This window comes from Narcine bancroftii, chromosome 12 (assembly GCF_036971445.1).
Source record: "Narcine bancroftii isolate sNarBan1 chromosome 12, sNarBan1.hap1, whole genome shotgun sequence".
Taxonomy (NCBI): domain Eukaryota; kingdom Metazoa; phylum Chordata; class Chondrichthyes; order Torpediniformes; family Narcinidae; genus Narcine; species Narcine bancroftii.
The window spans coordinates 29292338-29310832 of record NC_091480.1 but is presented as its reverse complement, the minus strand read 5'-3'; the positions used below and the strand labels follow the sequence as shown (position 1 = coordinate 29310832).

The 18495-nt window shown below is 38.9% G+C and overlaps 1 protein-coding gene across 1 annotated transcript in view; it reads right to left on the bottom strand.

Moving 5' to 3' along the window:
- LOC138746590 (uncharacterized) overlaps positions 1–18495 on the bottom strand; it is a 133601-nt gene that overhangs the window by 36220 nt on the left and 78886 nt on the right. Inside the window, exons 41-50 of the mRNA XM_069904881.1 lie at positions 17631–17748; positions 16727–16905; positions 15444–15590; positions 13840–13964; positions 12807–12940; positions 9689–9783; positions 6455–6614; positions 5764–5791; positions 4341–4422; positions 3707–3874 (exon numbers count right to left, since the gene is read on the bottom strand). Of these exons, the coding sequence (XP_069760982.1) occupies positions 3707–3874; positions 4341–4422; positions 5764–5791; positions 6455–6614; positions 9689–9783; positions 12807–12940; positions 13840–13964; positions 15444–15590; positions 16727–16905; positions 17631–17748 (1236 nt within the window). The remainder of the gene's footprint in view (positions 1–3706; positions 3875–4340; positions 4423–5763; positions 5792–6454; positions 6615–9688; positions 9784–12806; positions 12941–13839; positions 13965–15443; positions 15591–16726; positions 16906–17630; positions 17749–18495) is intronic.

Genomic DNA, 18495 nt, shown 5'->3' with positions numbered 1-18495 from the left:
GCGGAGACAATGCTGGTGGAAGAGTTCTAGGAGCCATAGGTGATGCCAGTAGAGGACCCATGATTTGGAGCCGAACAGGAGTGTGGGTATGACAACGGCTCTGTAAATGCTAATCTTTGTGAGGTTTTTCAGTTGGTTGTTTTTCCAGACTCTTTTGTGTAGTCTTCCAAAGGCGCTATTTGCCTTGGCGAGTCTGTTGTCTATCTCGTTGTCGATCCTTGCATCCGATGAAATGGTGCAGCTGAGATAGGTAAACTGGTTGACCGTTTTGAGTTTTGTGTGCCCGATGGAGATGTGGGGGGGCTGGTAGTCATGGTGGGGAGCTGGCTGATGGAGGACCCCAGTTTTCTTCAGGCTGACTTCCAGGCCAAACATTTTGGCAGTTTCCACAAAACAGGACGTCAAGCGCTGAAGAGCTGGCTCTGAATGGGCAACTAAAGCGGCATCGTCTGCAAAGAGTAGTTCATGGACAAGTTGCTCTTGTGTCTTGGTGTGAGTTTGCAGGCGCCTCAGATTGAAGAGACTGCCATCCGTGCAGTACCGGATGTAAACAGCGTCTTCATTGTTGAGGTCTTTCATGGCTTGTTTCAGCATCATGCTGAAGAAGATTGAAAAGAGGGTTGGTGCAAGAACGCAGCCTTGCTTCACGCCATTGTTAATGGAGTAGGGTTCAGAGAGCTCATTGCTGAATCTAACCCGACCTTGTTGCTTTTCATGCAGTTGGATAACCATGTTGAGGAACTTTGGGGAGCATCCAAGGCGCTCTAGTATTTGCCAAAGCCCTTTCCTGCTCACGGTGTCGAAGGCTTTGGAGAGGTCAACACAGGTGATGTAGAGTCCTTTGTTTTGTTCTCTGCACTTTTCTTGGAGCATGTCAGTAGTTCCTCCCCCTCGCTTTTGCCCGGATCGGGGCCGCCACTGCCTACCTTCTGCGCGGACTGGGGCCGGGGCCGCCGCTGCCTTCCAGTTACACCCCAGTTACACAGCAGTAAGAAAGGGTGTGACTCGGTCAACCCCGTCAGAATCCAACCGGGTCCCTGACCTACCTCAGAGGTAGTTAGAGAACCCAATTAAACTTACCTCGTCCATGTCCACAGGTGATTTGCGACCAGGTATGGTCCGACCTAGGAGGGGAGGCAGGCCCCTCCAGCCCGGGAAAGAAACCTGCATAGGAGAAGGCCACTCCAATATAAAACCAACGACCCAAGGACCTCGCTACCACGTCCCAGCTTGATTGGCCACGGCACAAGAACCATGGGTGTAAAGGGTGGAGCCAGTACTGCGCACACTGCACTCCACCTAAAAGCTCCTTTGCGCAGGCCCGAGGACAAGAAAATTACCATTAGTGTCGGCAATATCCTCATGTTTAATAAATGGCACTGATTGATCGATCAAGATTGAAGCACCCCTGAGATTTAACCAAAAATGCTGAGTGGAATTACTGTCCCTTCCAAAAATTCAAAAATAGCGAGGGATCAGATAGACAAAGATGCATTTCTTGTAAAAGAATAATCTCGGGTTTAAACTGAGGAAAACCTTTCAGTGTTTAACCGGATGGTTTAACCCCATAATATTCCATGACAAAACCTTAATACCTATGACTGTCTGAGACATTAAAAATCAAAATTATTAAGTGATGGCATGCTCAATAAAAAACCCTTATTAAACTAACAAAACACCCTCCCCTCCTGTGAATCCCAACTGCACGTAGTAGCAGCAGCTCAGTCAAAACAATGCCCCCAAAACTCGCTGCTGGTAGTAATCCCAGAAATATGCATTCAAGAGGAGAAACTCACCAGCTGCAAAATTATTGAGTCTAGTAAAAAAAATTAAAATTTCCATGGATTCACTAGTTAATTATTAACTGAAAACTTTAATTATCATTTAAGGGAAAGAGACAAGAGGTGAACCTTTCTTACTTTATAACAAATATAAAAAGTTAAAAAAGGAGAACTTAACAAGACATATATTTTATAAAAGAAAGACATAACCCTAAAAAAAATTAAGGAAAAATATACAAGTTTTATAAAACATTGGTTTAAATTTACCACAAAGTAAGAAAAAAGCAAAAGAAGACAATAAAAAAGGGAATTAGAAAGAGTCAATAAATACACATTTTACTCATCTTCTGAGACTGGATGATAATCTTTCAGAAAGTCAGCTGCAGCCTGAGGAGAAGAGAAGCTCTTCTTGGTATTGTCCGGTAAGGTGATTCTCAATCGAGCTGGGAAGTGCAACAATGGTTGATTTTAAGATGGCACTATAGAGCTGAGACATGAATTCTCTGTAAGTGGAACGTTCATTCATTACTTCAGACAGGTAGACTTCCACTAACCTAATGTTCCGATTCTGATATTTTAGAGTCCCTCTGCGTCTGGACTCTCATAGAAGCTGTTCTTTGATCTGGAACTGATGTAAGCAAAGAATGATTGAACGCAGCTTCGTGCCAGGAGCAGGTCTAGAGACAAACGATCAGTGCACTCTGTCAACTCTAGGCGGAGTTGGCAATAGCTCATGTCCAAAAACCTCACGAAGAAACCCAGCAAAGAAGTCAGAAAGCTGGCCTGATTCGGTTCTCTCTTCCAAATTAATGATTCTCAAGTTGTTTCTTCTGTTTCTCACTTCCAAGTCTGTGACCTTCTTCAATAATAAATTGTGAGATCTTTTCAATTCCAGATTATTGGTTTGTGCATCATCCAACAGGGCGGCCTGAGTTGAACAGTTCTTTCCAGTTCCTTAGTTTTGGAGTCATGTTCTTTGATGAAGTCATGTCATTCACCCATATTTTCAGCAACTTGAGGAATGGAGGTATGGATTTCTTTCGAGCTCTTTTTAAACTCTAACATCTCTACTCACGTTCTTGATGTATTTCATCAAAAAGTAGAGGCTTCTGTTTTTTTCAGTAGATGAGTTAAAAAAAAGGAGAGGCTTCTTCCTTTTCTCCCAGCTTTAGCTCCACAAGCAGAAGTCATATTGAATAAATGTAAAATAAACTGAGAAAGAAGAACTAAAACTAAGAAAAAACTCCTCATTGAGGAAAAAGTAGCTTCAGGAAGTAAAGCATAGGAGCTGAAAATGTTAGGAACACCAACAAAAATGTGTTACTCCATGCACCACCAGCAGGGAACTCCCTCTTAAATCTAATATCTGACTTATTGGGTTTATGGATTAAAGAATGGAGTTAATGTATAACATACTGTCAAGACTCTAATTGTACCATTTACTGACAATAATAATGGATTTAATAGATGAAATAACATTACACTTTTACTCCAGCATAATTCTTAAATCTGACACGAACTAATTAATGGTATAAGCATAATTAAAAATAATTAAAAAGATAAATGAACTCCTTGAATCAATTCCATTCAATTTCATCATGATGGATATATACTCAACCCCAGATATGTTGCCTCAACTCTGAATCCTTAAAATTACCCCTTTTGACAAGATATTTTCATCTGTTTTGAAAGCTCCAAATATTGTTATAATTTGGAATTTAAAAGCATAAACCTGTAATGATGAACTGGATTATTATTAAAGAAAACAGGGTTAGCTCATGCCCATAAGGGAAGGAGATCTTCCATTCTTCCGTATCTGGCTAGTCTATATGAATCAAACGTGCAATTCTGTTCAAGAGAATCAATGCTCGTCTTGTAGCTTACATCCCAAAAAAGTGAACAAATAAAAACAAATAATTAGTTACCTTCTGATTGAATCTATCCAATGCTTTGTATAGTGTTGTCTCATCAAACTTCTGGAAGAAAATTACCAATGCTATTTCATCCGAGGTATTCAGAGCCCTTTCACCAATGAAGCAGTCAAAAATATTTGCCAAGGAATCACTGTTTAAACCTTGTTTCAGTAGCTCCGTCTGCAATGGAATTCATTCAGAAAACTATAATTAAATAGTCAAGACATTTTACTGATCTAATCTATCTGAAAATAGTCGGGTCTTTGTTGGCCAATGGTTTCCATGATGTATAAGAATAGTAGATAAACACAAAATTACTATATACTAATTTCTTCTGCCAGTCATCTTTATTATCCAATAGATCCTTGAATTCTGAGGATGACACAGAAGGGATAAGTGCCCATCAACCTGGTTGTAAACTGAGGTGAAAAATCTTTGAAACTGGACACATCACATGGAAGAAGGCAGTGTGAACACCATCAGGTATTCATTCCATTTTATAAAAGAGAGGCTAAATCAAATGACTAAAAGAAAAAAAAGCACATTATGTAAAATTAAGCTTTAAACACTAACAATTATACTTTAGTAACTTAATGTATCCCTGCCTAACAATCTCAAGTGATCTTTAAATTGTGACACTGCTTACCTTAGCACAGGTATATTCTGTGATGTTGAAGGTGCAGACTTGTTCGGGTTTAATATTTACTAGGAAATTATTAAGTGCCGAACTAGAGGAAGAAAATCAAAAAGATTCCATTGTAATTCAGATAAATAACTTTGCAATGAAAACAACTGTAACATTTTCAACAAAAGCATTAATACGTTTCATTCGTTATCTTTGCAAGAATTCCACAGGGGTTCCTTTTCCCAAGACTGTTTGAAATGGCACCCCTGCATAGAGCAGATGCTCAATGTTGATCTGCAGGTGACTTGTACAAGGATCTGACTTTCCTCAAAGGCATTGTGGATTATGGGACTGGGAAATTTGATTTACAGTGGTCTTAATTATTCAAATATTAATTCTTTATGCAAATACTAACTCTACTGGACTTGTGCACAGGCTTTGATTGTAATTATCTAAATTCACTTGGGAAATTTTTCAGGCATGCATGTCTTTCACATTATTTTTGTCAACTGTACAATGATATTTATCAATTCAAAACAGTTGGGTTATAAAAAAAGACAAATCTTTTCAGTTAGAAATAATTCTGAAAACATGTGAAATTATATGTCAACGTGTCAGGTATCGAAACCAGGATGTGAGAGGGTGTCGAGGGCGCTGAAAGGTTCCGAAATGTATGGGAGGAGCTCGGGCTGCCGATGGTTTGGACTAGACTCTGCATGGCTGCATAGGCTACGAGAGTGCTAGAGACAAATCCACGGAAACCCAGCGACTCTGCGGGGAACTTTCTTTTGCTTCTCCTTCTCTGACTGTAAGAGGCACTTCAGGCAACTTCTGCCGATGGTGAATCTGTCTGCCTTACAGCAGACAAAAGGCAATTTTGTTTAATGTGACTTTTTATGACATGACAATCAATTGAATCTTGAAAATTATTGACTTATAACAAGTATTAACAAATCTGGTTACCAATTCCATTCAACTATTCCAGGATGACCAGAAGATCCATCTGCACAATTGAAATGTCACTTTTTGTTTTGCAACTGTGAATATTTGTTCATCTATCTTTTATATTTATTATCTTCTTTGACTCACTGGTAATTTAATTTATACTATTGCTGTTGGTGTGTCTTACATACCAAAATAATTTTGGTGTATGTGTACATTGCACTTGTGTATATAACAATAATTTCTTGTATCATATTTAAGACATTTTAGTGATTGCACTTAGCAGCTTCAGTGAAAATGTTATGTCACAGTTTGAACTGACTGATTGCAAAATTCCAAAAGATTTTAAATATTTCACATTTTACGTGGTTGCATATCAACAAAAACTGAGCTGTAATTTATGTGCTAATTTTTTGAGATATCATCTGTTTAAGGAAGATGTACATCAGATCTAGTTTTCCCACAGGCAATGCACAAATTGAGCATTGCCTTAAATTCTTACCTGTCCTTGTCTGCACAAAATATCCTCTCTGTTTGAGGAAAGAAAGAGAAAAATATTGTAAGATACACACATTTTTGCCATAAATATAAGCTGAAAGAATTAAAAGAAAAAATGTATTACCTGTTTTAAATGAGAAACTGATTTTTTTTTTAGTACAGTACAACTCAGATTATCTGAAATTGGATTCTCCAAACCCTTTTTGGAGCCAAACCGACTGGGGATGTCGGGCTTCTGGCAGCAGCAAAGCTCAGGCTCTCGGGCAGGAGCCGGACCCTCCTCTGGGTCCTAGAACGAGCATGGCTTCATTGGGGAGGTGTTGGTGATTGGCAGTGGCCAGCATTTTTTTTGGTGAGAATTAAACATTATTTTAATGCTTAAAAAACTTTACCGTGTTATTGTATAAACACTGTTACAAGTAATTTGCTGTTGCTACTGGGCTGTTTTTAAAAAATGACCGGTTCTCCAAAAAGAATGTTTGTCTGAAATGGGCCGAGTCCCAGCCATTTCTGATAATCAGAGTTCTACTATAATTAATTCTGAAGTGGTTAATAAGATCACACAGGCAAACATAGTGCCAAAAGGAAACTATGAAAAATGCTTAAAAACTACAGAATGACAGTTGTTCAGTGGGCTTAGAAAGGAATATTTTGAACATCTGTGCAAAGCACTGCCTTTTTTATAAAATACATGCCTGGTGTTGGATCTGGTAGTCCTCCAGGCAACCCCAGCCGACTGACTTCAGATTTAAAATGTGAGTTCACCCAAATAACCACCACAGTTTCATTAACTCCACTTGGAAGAGCTTGAATGTAGTATCCAAGTAAGTCTATCAAATTCTGAGCAGTCAGGTTCTGAAACAAAAAAAAAATCATTTGGATAATTATTTTAAATCACTATATTTTATTTTCATTCTTAAATACATTTAACAATTATACAGAACACAAAACACCAAAAAAAAAACAATTCCCTACCCTTTCTAAATAACCCCAGTTAAAAAAGAAAGAAGCAGTCAGTGCATCCATTGAAACACGGAGAGACCCTCTACAAACACAGTGTTATATCCTTGAGAGAAGCCTTCTGGCTAACCAGAAATGATCACATCCTATAGTGATATCAGCGAAGTGCCTATATTTTCTAGGTAAGGCTGCCAAATTTTCAGGAAGGTGTTGTTTCCTTTTCTAAGATTATATGTGATATTCTCAAGAGGAGTAAAACTATTCATTTCCAAAGACCCTCTATCAATGAGGAGAGGGGAATCAGATTTCTATGTCACTATTATGGATTTCCTGGCCACACATCAAGCGATTTCCATAAATTGAATTTAGAAATTAGTTAACGATCTACTAACACTGGTGAAGCTCCCCAGGAAGCAAAGCTCAGGATCTAAAGATCTAATCCTGTGATCTTAGTCAAAGGGTCACAAAGGTCATACCAAAATGGCCTCACCTTTGAACAAAGCCATGCAGAGTGCAAGAAGGAGCTGACCTCTATACCACATCTGTAGCACATTCCTGACAATTCAGGTTTATATTTATGCAATATCTGTGGGGCGAGTTATAGTAGATGGAGGAAATTATTGTGAACCAATCTGTACAGGCATTAATGGCAGCTAACAAATTTCCTTGACATAAATCTGACCAGTGTTGTTCATCAATTGTTCAAATCTGATTCTAGGTTTGTGTAAACCTGGCTTTGGGCCCTCGTTCAGCTGTAAGGAATACATTTTAGAAATAAATTTGCATTAATTTCCCTCATGAAGCAGTTTCTCCACATCAGTAAGTACAGGTAAAGTAATTTCTGGGCCCAGAAAAGATCTTAACTGAGGAAGGTCTTGCTGGAAAAGTCATATTTCCTCTTCAATTGATCAAATGACATGAACAGTCCTTTACTGTAGCAGTTGTCCAAATGTTGGATCCCTCTAACGATGCTAAGTCTCCAGAATATTAAAGTCATGGATACAAGTTTATTTTGTCTCACAGGTGTTTTTGGTGTCAGTCCCATTTTCAGTCTAAGACTTCCATGAGTCTCACACCATATTTTAATCAAATGCTTTAAAATAAGATTGTCTGTCATGTTGGATATAATCTTGGAGTTTCATTTATAAGTAAAATCACTGAATATCTTTTCTTTTAGGAAGTGCAATCCAATTTGTATCCAGGAGGGGAAACCATCACCCTCAAAAAAGGATTAAATAAATTGCCTTTGAGCTGCAAAATAATAATTTTTAAAACTGGGTAATTGAAGGCCCCTAATCTATAAATCTCATGTTAATTTTTCCATAGATTCTCTGGTCATTTTACAATTCCATATAAATTGTCCATCATGTTTGTTGAGGGGTTTAAAGAAAGTTTAGGGTAGTGGAATGGGTAAGGACTGAAAAAGATATTGTAACCTCAGTAATATATTAATTTTCACAGTTAACTCTGCCAAATAGAGTAAAAGGTAAACTCATCCATCGATGTAGAGCCTCTTCAATTCTACTGAGCAAAGGGAGGTCATTAAATTTGTACAAATGTCATTATCTACAGTTATTTCAAGATATTTTATATAATTCGGAAGCCATTTAACAGGGCTTGTTCACTGATACTCAGCATAATCAAAACTTGTTAATGGCATAATTTCATTTTTTTCCCCAAGTTCACCTGATATCCTGCATCAACACCATAAGTGTTTAATACAGTCTGTAATTTGGAGAGGGAGTTAACAGGATTTGTTAAGTACAAAATTACATCATCTGCCATAATCCATTTTGAAACCCTTTATATCAGGATCATGCCTAATTGCTTTGGCTAGGGGTTCAATAGCCAAGACAAAGTCCTGGAGACTAAAGGCAGCCCTGTCGACTCAATCTACTCAAGGGAAACGCTGTCGCGATCCGTCCGTTAGGGATAATTTTGGCCCAGAGCTTATGATAGAGGGTTTTTACCCAGTTAATAAACAAATGCCCAAACCCAAACTTGGCCAATAAATATGGCCATTCCAGCCTATTGAAGGCCTTTTCAGCCTCTAGAGCTACAGCAATACAAGGCTCAGTCTTAGATTTTGCTAGGTGGATAATATTAAAGAGCCTATGTAAATTGTTAGCTGACTGACATTTCAAAATAATGCCCAAACCATTTTCAATCGGTAAGCCTCTCAGATTGAACTATTTATGATTTTAATGCAAGTAGACATCTGGAAGAACTAGCAAAAAGGTCACCCAAAATAGTTTTCCAGAGGTGAACAGGAAGTCTGCAGATGGAGGAAACCCCCCCCCCCCCACCCACCCAAACCCCTTTATTCCTCTCACTCAGCTGGACAAGGACAGCTTCTTTCCCACTACCCTCAGATTCCTAAATGATCAATGAACCAAAGACACTGCCTTACTTTGACATTTTGTGCACTATTTTTATTTATTGTTGTGAGATGGTTAAATGAATGTTTCCACTGTGACGCTGCAGTAAAACAGAACAAAAATTGTGCCTTGTTCATGAAAATAAATTCTAATTTTGATTTATTTCACCCACTGCCCAATTCTTCATATTCCCAATCAAGGGCTGGCCTGAACGATCGACTGAATTTCTTTCCATGGATGTTGCCTGACCTGCTAGTTCCTCCAGCATTTTGTGACTTGTTGTGAAAATAGTTTTGATTCTTTTTGGGCCCACAATGACAGATTAGATCTCTTTTGTTTGTTTGGACACTGACCACTTTGCAGGACAGAGGAACGCTAATCCACTGCTGCAAACTATTTTTCATTACTCCCTGTCCCAGTGAGATTCAATAATTATAAATGGATAGGCCTCATTTACTGCTGAGATGTTAACTTGAGAACATTTCTTGCCAGAAACTTGCTGGTAGTTTAAAAAAATCTGCAACAGGAAAGATGCAGACATTACGGCTGGAACCTTTCAGTGGAGAAGAACAATAAATAAATCAAACCCACCTTTACTACATAAGGATTCAGGTTGACAAAGGTTGCAAAATCCATGTTGACTTTATTATTTGAAAGAACTTCAAGGTCTTCCAGAGGAATGCCACCTTAAATAAAGAAATGTTACAATAATAGAAACTTGTGGGCATCATCTTTATAAAATATCTCAGCATTATAACTAAGATAAATTGGCATTCATTAGTACAGCTTTCTGAAAATAGCATTTTTCAGGAAGGACAAGGCAGAAACTTAGTGGCAAGTTTTGTGTTAAAATCAGGGTGAAGTTGTGGATCAGTCATGTGACAATAATCCAGACACATCAGCCTTGCCTGACCAACCTCTTCCAGAGAGCCCGACAGTGCACGGTACCTATATTTATGAAATGTAATTTTCCATCTTTTATCACCTCCCATCTAAATTTTAAGCCACAGAATCTAGATAGTAAAGTATGAATCATGGAAAATCATGATCTAGAAATACAAGTATTTAAGTCCCTCTGCAGTTTGGATATATTGTCAATTTCTGGTTACAATTGAAAATAGAAATACGCATGCATGTAACGTAATCTGCATTGAAGAGCCAGTAAAACTGATCCCATGCATTTATAAAGTTTGCCAAAAAAATACGGAGACATTTCATCTGGAACCCACGCTGATACCAATTTGGTATTCTGGGCGAGTCTGATTTGCCTGCAAATGGTCTATATCCTTCCAAGTCCATCCTATTCAAATGTCTTTTAAAAACATTGCAATTGAACCCATTTCTATCATCTCCTAGTTCCAGATGCAGACCACCCTCTGAGGGAAAAAGTTGCCTCTCAGTTCTCTCTTAAATCTCTCCCCCTTACCTCAATTCTTGTATTGTCTACCCTAAGAAATAGACTGTGGGATGCATTTTATCTATACCCCTCATGATTTTATAAACATTTACAAAGTTATCCCTCAGCCTCCTACAATCACCCCATCTCATCTTTCCTTATAATTAAGCCCTCCAGTTCCAACATCACAGTGAATCACTCTGCACCCCATCCAACTTACTAAATCCTGCCTACAAGCGTGTGGCCAGAACTACACAGAGTGCTCCAAGTGTGATCTAACCAAAGTCTTAAAATGCTCAGATAAATCTTGAACATTAATTTGAACCACATTCCTCAAAGAATAAAATAGGTTCAAATGAGTTAAAGATGTGGTCAATATTTGGAAGAGAGTAAATTAGTGCAAGGCATCTTCTGCAATGAGTTACATATCATCAATGATTCTCACTGGTGATAAGTTGCAACTATAGAACATAAGCAATGAACTTTCAGTTAAATGGAGCAGAAATGTCTGCAATTGCTTAAAGTGTAATAAAGAGGAGTAATATCAAAATTTTAGATGGATTTCTTTTCGGGAGGGAGTAAATTCTGACTATCATAAGGAGCATGCAATGAGATACAATTTAGGAACGATGTGGCGGCGCACATAATTGCAGCTGCAAACTGGCTCCGCTTGTTATGCGCAGTCAGCAGGGCAACCACAGAAAAGATGGCGCCACGGGTCCTTCTCTTCCGGTACAGACTGGAAGTATGCGTACGCACTTATGTCAGTGTGACGTGAGTTCCGGGATGTAAGGGGCAGGCTCCGGAGGACCTTAAAGGCTGCAGCGTGAACTTCAAAGTAAACTTGTTGTGCTTAATGAGCTCACAGCCTGTTGGCTCAGTGTTTCCTGCTGCATTGGACAGTCTTCAACCCAATGGTGTGAAGACTGAATGTTCCAATTTCAGGTAATCGTTACCGACAAAGTTCAACCCCCTCCCCACCTTTCTGATCCACCACTAGTCTTCCTATTTTCTCCTCTTTCCCATTCACCCCTTCTAGCTGCCTCATCACTCATTTTCATCCCCCTCTCCCTCCTAGTTCCATTCATATTTTACTCAGGGGATCCCCTTCCTCACCTGACTCCACCTGCCCTTCACCTCTCCACTAAAGGTTCCCATGGTCACCTCCTTATGAGCTTCCTGCATTGGTAAGTTTGCTGTTCCTGCTTCCCATCTCCATCATCACCTAACCTGATTTATCTGCCTTTCTCTTTTGTCCTTTTGTCTGCTTCCACTTGTTACCCATCTGTCTCTGCCCTCCAAATCCAATCCCCCTCCTCCTTCCTGTCAAGTCCATTATCCTTCAACATCCCTTGATCCATTTATCATCTCGAACCCATCTCATCATTCCCAGCCCCCACTCTTCTTTCCCTCTCCATTCTCAGCCCAGTTGAAGGGTCTGGACCAAATTCCTTCCTAGTAGATGCTGCTCGGTCTGTTGAGTTCCCTACCAATTTGTTTTCTGCTCCAGGCTGCAGCATCTGCCATCTCTTTTGAGTTCCCCCTTGGTGCAAGGCCGCATTGTGGGTTACTGGGGAACCACCTGGAGCCATTTTTCCCTACCCAACCAGTAAAAGAGACAAAGGCCACCAGTAAACTATTCCTTCTTTGCAAGGAATAAATATAGTGTTGCTCCTTGCAAAATGAATTATTTACTGGTGGCCCCAAAACTCTGAGGTCTTCAGACAGTTCAGGGCACAATAACATGTGATTCTAAGAAGTCCTACATCAACTCTTCAAGGGTTTGATGAACTTCAAGCAACCAGATACATCAACTGCAAACTTTGTCCTATTAACTGAAGTGGTAGGGAAGAAAAAACTAATACTTTGAGCCCCTGTAAAGCCATTGGCCTTGCAGAGGCTGAGGCCTTTCCAGTGGCAAACCTAAACTACAGCAGATCTGCATCGGGGCCTCACATTTTCAAGGCCAGTATATTCATGGATCTGAATAAATCAGATGCAGCAGTTCATGAACATGATCATACATAAAATAGATGAAATTTGAATTAATGTGGAATGGGAAATTAACAATATTATTCTAAAGAGTTACAAAACAATTAAACCGAATATTGTCCTACTTAGATCAAATCAAATTACAATTTTTATTTTAGAAAATTCTGCCACAAACAATCTGAGGTAAAAGCTCATGAAGCGGTTTTTAAAACATTATTTTGATGCTGCTATTCTCTTCGTAGGATGCCTCAAATAGATTGATAGATTAACTCTTTCCCAAATAATATAATGTAATTTCTATACACGTATCTTTCTACTCACCTAGATAGGGTTTCATCAGATTGAAGTAGGGGATTGGATTCCTTTGCTGAGATCCGAGGATAGAAAATGCTAGGCTATAAAGAAAATCTTTCTTTGACTGTGTACAAGTAGATAGATCCAGAGGTCCAGCGTCCCTATGAGAGATAGGTTAAAGCATTAAATGTCTTCCCAGGCTCCATTTTTTTGAGGCACATTTCACATTCCAATACAAATGCACCAAATTAATGTACAGTGGTAAATTAAACAGCTTCACTGCCACATAAATCGCACTATTTAATGTTAACAGAGTAAAGGTGTTAATTATCACAAGGGAACAAATAAATAATGTTCTCTTCTAAAAATGTGAGTTGTAATGCATTCACACTTACAAACATAAACTCTGTGCTCTTTGAAGTTTCTTGTTTGCTGGAGGAACTCAGTGGGTCGAGCTGATCTGCGGGAGAAAAATGGTCAACATTTCTGGTCAGAACCCCTCATCAAAACATGATGAAAGGTTCCGACCAAAAAGGTTGACCATTCTTCACCTCCCACCAAGGCTGCTTGATGCACTAATTTCCTCCAGCAAACTGTTTTCACTCCAGATTCTAGCAACTCATCTCTCATGTGTCTTTAATTGTCTTCACACTGTTTCCCTGGTCAGTGACGACTTGCAGTCAATTTTGAGATTGTGTATTTCATAACAATTCTCCTCGACTTTTTATCCTTTATTCATTAAAGGCTATCCTTAAATTTTCACCAGAACCATATCCTGGTTCATATTTTCTATCCTTTTAATTGTACTCAATCATAAAATCTTCCCCCCACCCCCCATCACCCTCTGCTCACACACTTTGAAATATCTCACCCCCATCGACCAATCCACTCCCTGAAGTATTTGACTTCACAATGTCTCTTCCTGCTTTCAACAGCTTTCTTGATTAGACTTCTTGCCATGAAAAATTCTCCAGGTCTAATCCCTAGCTATAAATTTCCTTGTAATATTTTCCACATTAATTATTGCCTTCAACAAATACATGGAAGATTCAACACTTACGTTAGGTTTGAAATTACCAATTGGCTTTCATTCAGATGACACAAGTTCATCCCACCAATAGCTTTCAAAGCAACAGCATTGAGAGTTCCGCCTAACTGCAGATATCTTGCTATGATGGATACAACCTGTCAAAAGAAATGTAAAGATTTCTGTGGCTGTTACAAAGAGAAATATTATGTTTCTTTTTCATTGTTACTGGTCTCAAATGTTTACCCAAAAAACTTTTTGATAAAACGCACGTTTTAACATCAATGGAATTAAATATTGACAGAGAGGAAAAATAGGCTGATTATTTACTGTCACCACTTTACAGAGATTTACAAGAATGTTGCCTGGATTAGAAGAAAGGTTGGACAAACTTGGGTTCTTTCCTCTGGATTGTCAGAGGCTGAGGAAGCCCGCATAGATGCTGATAAAATTATGAGTGGCATTGATGGAGTGAACAGTCAGAATCTTTCTACCATACTAGATGACGTGCATTTAGGCGAGGGGAAGAAATTTAAAGACGTATAGGCCCATGTTTATTTCAATGCACAGAGAATAGTAGGAGCCTGGAGCACGTTGCCATTAATAGTGGTGGAAGCATATGAGATAATAACATTTGCTAGGAATAGGGGAACATGTTTCATGTGTAGTAGAAAGCACCATGTATACGGAGATGTGGGCTGAAGGGCCTATGCTGTATTTTTCTACTTTTATGTTCTGTAATACATTAAAAATTAAATCTTTAAATATTTGACAGATTATCTTTAATTCTCTTCCCACAAATTTTCTGAATTTTTTGAGTCTAAACGCAAGTTGCCATATTCATATCTATCTCAACCGGAGTTGTGCTTTGACAAGATGATTTCTAATTAACCCGTTCAGTGTGAAATATTTCCAATGCACAATAATTAGGGTATTTAGATGCCCTGGTGTTGTGCTGTCTGGTTCCAGGGTAGTAGCACTTGATTTCCATGTTTTATTTTAAAACCTTGCCTAGATGTAAGGATTTTGATGAAAAATTTTTTTTAAAAATAACACTAATTCTGACTGCCTCACATAGTTCACTAATCTCTTGAATGATCCCAATAATGTGACATAATGAGGCTTCCAAACAGTTTACCACACAACATCTTACAATTACGGTTCACATTTTTTTGGTAAGAGGAAGCCAGAAACTGCAGGTACCCTGTCCTGTCACTGTTGCAGTGTGGGATTGGTCCCTGCCTGTTTGCATATCATTCGTAATATGGGAGCAGGTGTCCTGTCCATGCCTTGGGAACCTTCAGGAACAGTAAAAATCTAAGGAGCTCACCGACACTCATTCGGGATTTTGATACATGTAGTGCACGCCCAGAATGCAAATAATTTCCTGTATTCATCCTCCTACTGTATGTCTCTCCAAATGACAGCTGCTTTTACACTGGAAGAAGCTTAACAGAACTTCCGGTGCAAAGCTGGTATTTACCAAAATTCAAATGACAGTGAAGGGAGTCCTGTCCCTCATTCAGAATTACTCCTCAAAGCCACAAACAGTCTTCTACTGCACCAAAACTAGTTAAAGTTTGTGCTTTATTTTGTACATTACATTTCTACATCATTATTTTTTTCATTTTAAGTACCATTGATATTTCCAGCTGTGGCATCATTAATTCAGAAAGAGTATCAACTCCACTGATATTCCAGCCATTGATTTCTGTTGCATTAAAAACTGTAGATATATTTCCCAGCATTTGAATCTGTTCTTCCGGCAGCCCATTGGGGTAAATCTATTTCAGAAGGACCAAAGTAATAATTAATATCAATACAAATTTCAGAAAAAAGACAAACCTTTAAATAGGTTTTTATAAGGGCGGCACGGTTGGCATAGCGGTTAGCGCAACGCCTTTATAGCGCCAGCGATCAGGACCAGACCGGGGTTAAAATCCCGCGCTGTCTGCTTGTACGTTTTCCCCATCTCTGCGTGGGTTTTCTCCGGGGGTTCCGGTTTCCTCCCACCATTCAGAACGTACCAGGGGTGTAGGTTAATGGGATTGGCAGCATGGGCCCGTGGGCCAAAATGGCCTGTTACCGCACTGTATGTCTAAGTGTAAATTTTTTTAGAATTAAAAATATTTGATACCAGATTGCCTTAATTAGTTCTTTCCTTTAACAAATAAACCTTAGAAGCATACCATACGATAATGATAGCCCATCTACACCACCAAGTCCACACCGACTATAAATCCATTTTATTCTCCCATAGTCTATCAACTACTCCCACATTCAACTCCTCACCCACGAACTAGGGGTAATTTAGAATAGCCATTTAACTGACCAACCTGCATGCCTTTGGCATGTGGGAAGGAAGCAGTGCATCCAGCGGAACCCCATGCACGAATGTTCAAACACCACACCGACAGCACCGAGGTCAGGATTAACCTGGCACTGCTGAGGCAGCAGCAGGACCAGCTTCCCCACTGTAGATCTCCATCAATGTGATGAAGTGTGGCTCCCCGCTTCTTCAGTTATGGGAGATCTACATGGTGACATTTGTGCCCAAGATGCTGGGTGATGCAAACATTATGATTCCAAAATATGAAGAGATATATTTTGAAAGCAAGTATTTAAAAGGACCAGAAGAGCAGAGGAATCAGACTTACAAAGCAATGATTATTCATAGGGGAATGGAAAAGTGAAACAGAAGAGGAGGGACAAAGAAGGGGGAAAGGATAGTGGAAGACACCAGCAACAAAAAAAAATTAAAACGACTTTCATTCCTTTCAAGCCCTTTTTCTTAACCATTCAAACCACAGGCAAAAATCTTCAAGGCTGATATTAATTTTAAAACAGTCTACTAATTATGTTCAATTTATTGTGAATATCTTTATCATTTGTAGCTGCTATATCAGACTGAGACCATTACCTGCAGCAGTCTCTTTTTCAGAACTTCTAACTGAGAGGGATTAAAAGAAAGGGATCCCAGTTGAAGAACATTATTGTCCAATACGCGATCACTCAAACAAAGATCCAACTGTTTCATGTTGTAGATGGCAGGTGTCAGATCATTAATGTTCACTGCTGTTATCAGCCCCTTTGTACAGTCTGTTCAGAAAAAGATAAAATATTTCAGTTTGCTGATTATATTTACACACTACAGCAAAGAAACAGGCCCTTTGGCCCATCTAGTCTGTGCCATCCTATTATTCTGCTTTGTCTACTGACCTGAACCCTCCATACCACAACCATCTAAGCTCCTACACAAATTTTTCTTAACTGTCAAAATTATGCCCGTGTTCACCACTTCAACTGGCAGCTCGCATAATAGCAATTAAGAACATTCTGCTCAGAGAGTAAAATAAAAAGGTAAAATAAAATGGCGGAACAGGTAGGGCTGAAAATGGAAATCTAAACTATAAAGAGATACATATTCTCACTCTACAAATGAATCGACAGCAATCTACACCACCCTTTCTTCCAGCCATCCCAATAAACATGTATTTCGCCAAAGATCCACATGTCACAACTCGCCAATTCAATTATTTCAATCAACCCTCAGGCACAGGCAGTTTTCCAAAAGATTCCATGAGCCCAAGTACAACACTTGATCAAAGTCATGGTGAATTCTTATTCCTTGCATCTAATATACCTGAATGGGAAGGTAAACATCAAAACAAATATGATTCATGATTCACAGCCCTAGATTGGCTTAGGTTTCTAGCATGGAATCATTCACCACATAGTCATAGTATAAGCATGAGGCATATATGCTTTACATGCATAACACAGTTCCTCTAGCCACTCTTGTACATAAACAATTTAGGACATACTTGTTAGGTTGTCTGATTCTTGTAAATCCAGTTGTTTTATAAATACAAGAACATCACTGGGTGATTTCCATGATTTTATTTTCTTGATGAATCCTGGAAGTGCTTCATTGATAACAGTCTGCATAGGCATCACAGAAAAAAAATTGTAAAATGCACATACAGTACAATCACAATCAGTTCCTGAATGATCAATGATAATCTTTGATCAATGCCCATTCCCACCCGCCTTGAACCCAGGGTAATAGGCTAATGAAACAGTGATCAGCTGATTTGTTCCACTATCTATATAATATTCGGGTGAAAATAATGAAATAAAATGATGCTTAAAAAAAAAGTCCTTCTATTCATTAATCCATTCCATACCCCTCTCTTACACATGCCCAACTTTGGGCAAATCATTCTTTTTTCAGCTCAGTTCCTTGAGGGAACCAGAAATGCTGAAAAAACTCAGCAGGTCAGGCAGCATCTGTGGAAATAGAATAAGGTCTTCCACTACTTGGTTTCTCAAGATTTTTTTTCAGATTTCCAGCATCTGCAGATTTAGTTTTCCTTTCATCCTTGTGAAAGCCATTGGATTTTGCAGTCTTAAATTAAAGGTAGAATAGCTTGTGATGACTGATTCCATGCGCTATGCACGTGGAAAATGAGACTCAAAAGAATTAAAATGGCACAAGTCACATTGCACTGGATACCTCCACCTTTACTCTTTAAAATCAGTGGAAATTGAATGTATGGCTCCTTATAAAAACAGTTTGTGCACAGTAAAAATATTACAGAATAGGTCTGTGTTACTCTGAACCAGAGAGCATCGGTTGCCTGGTCCTTGATTGTTCATGCAGACAAGCTAGTGTGATCAGGCTGACCA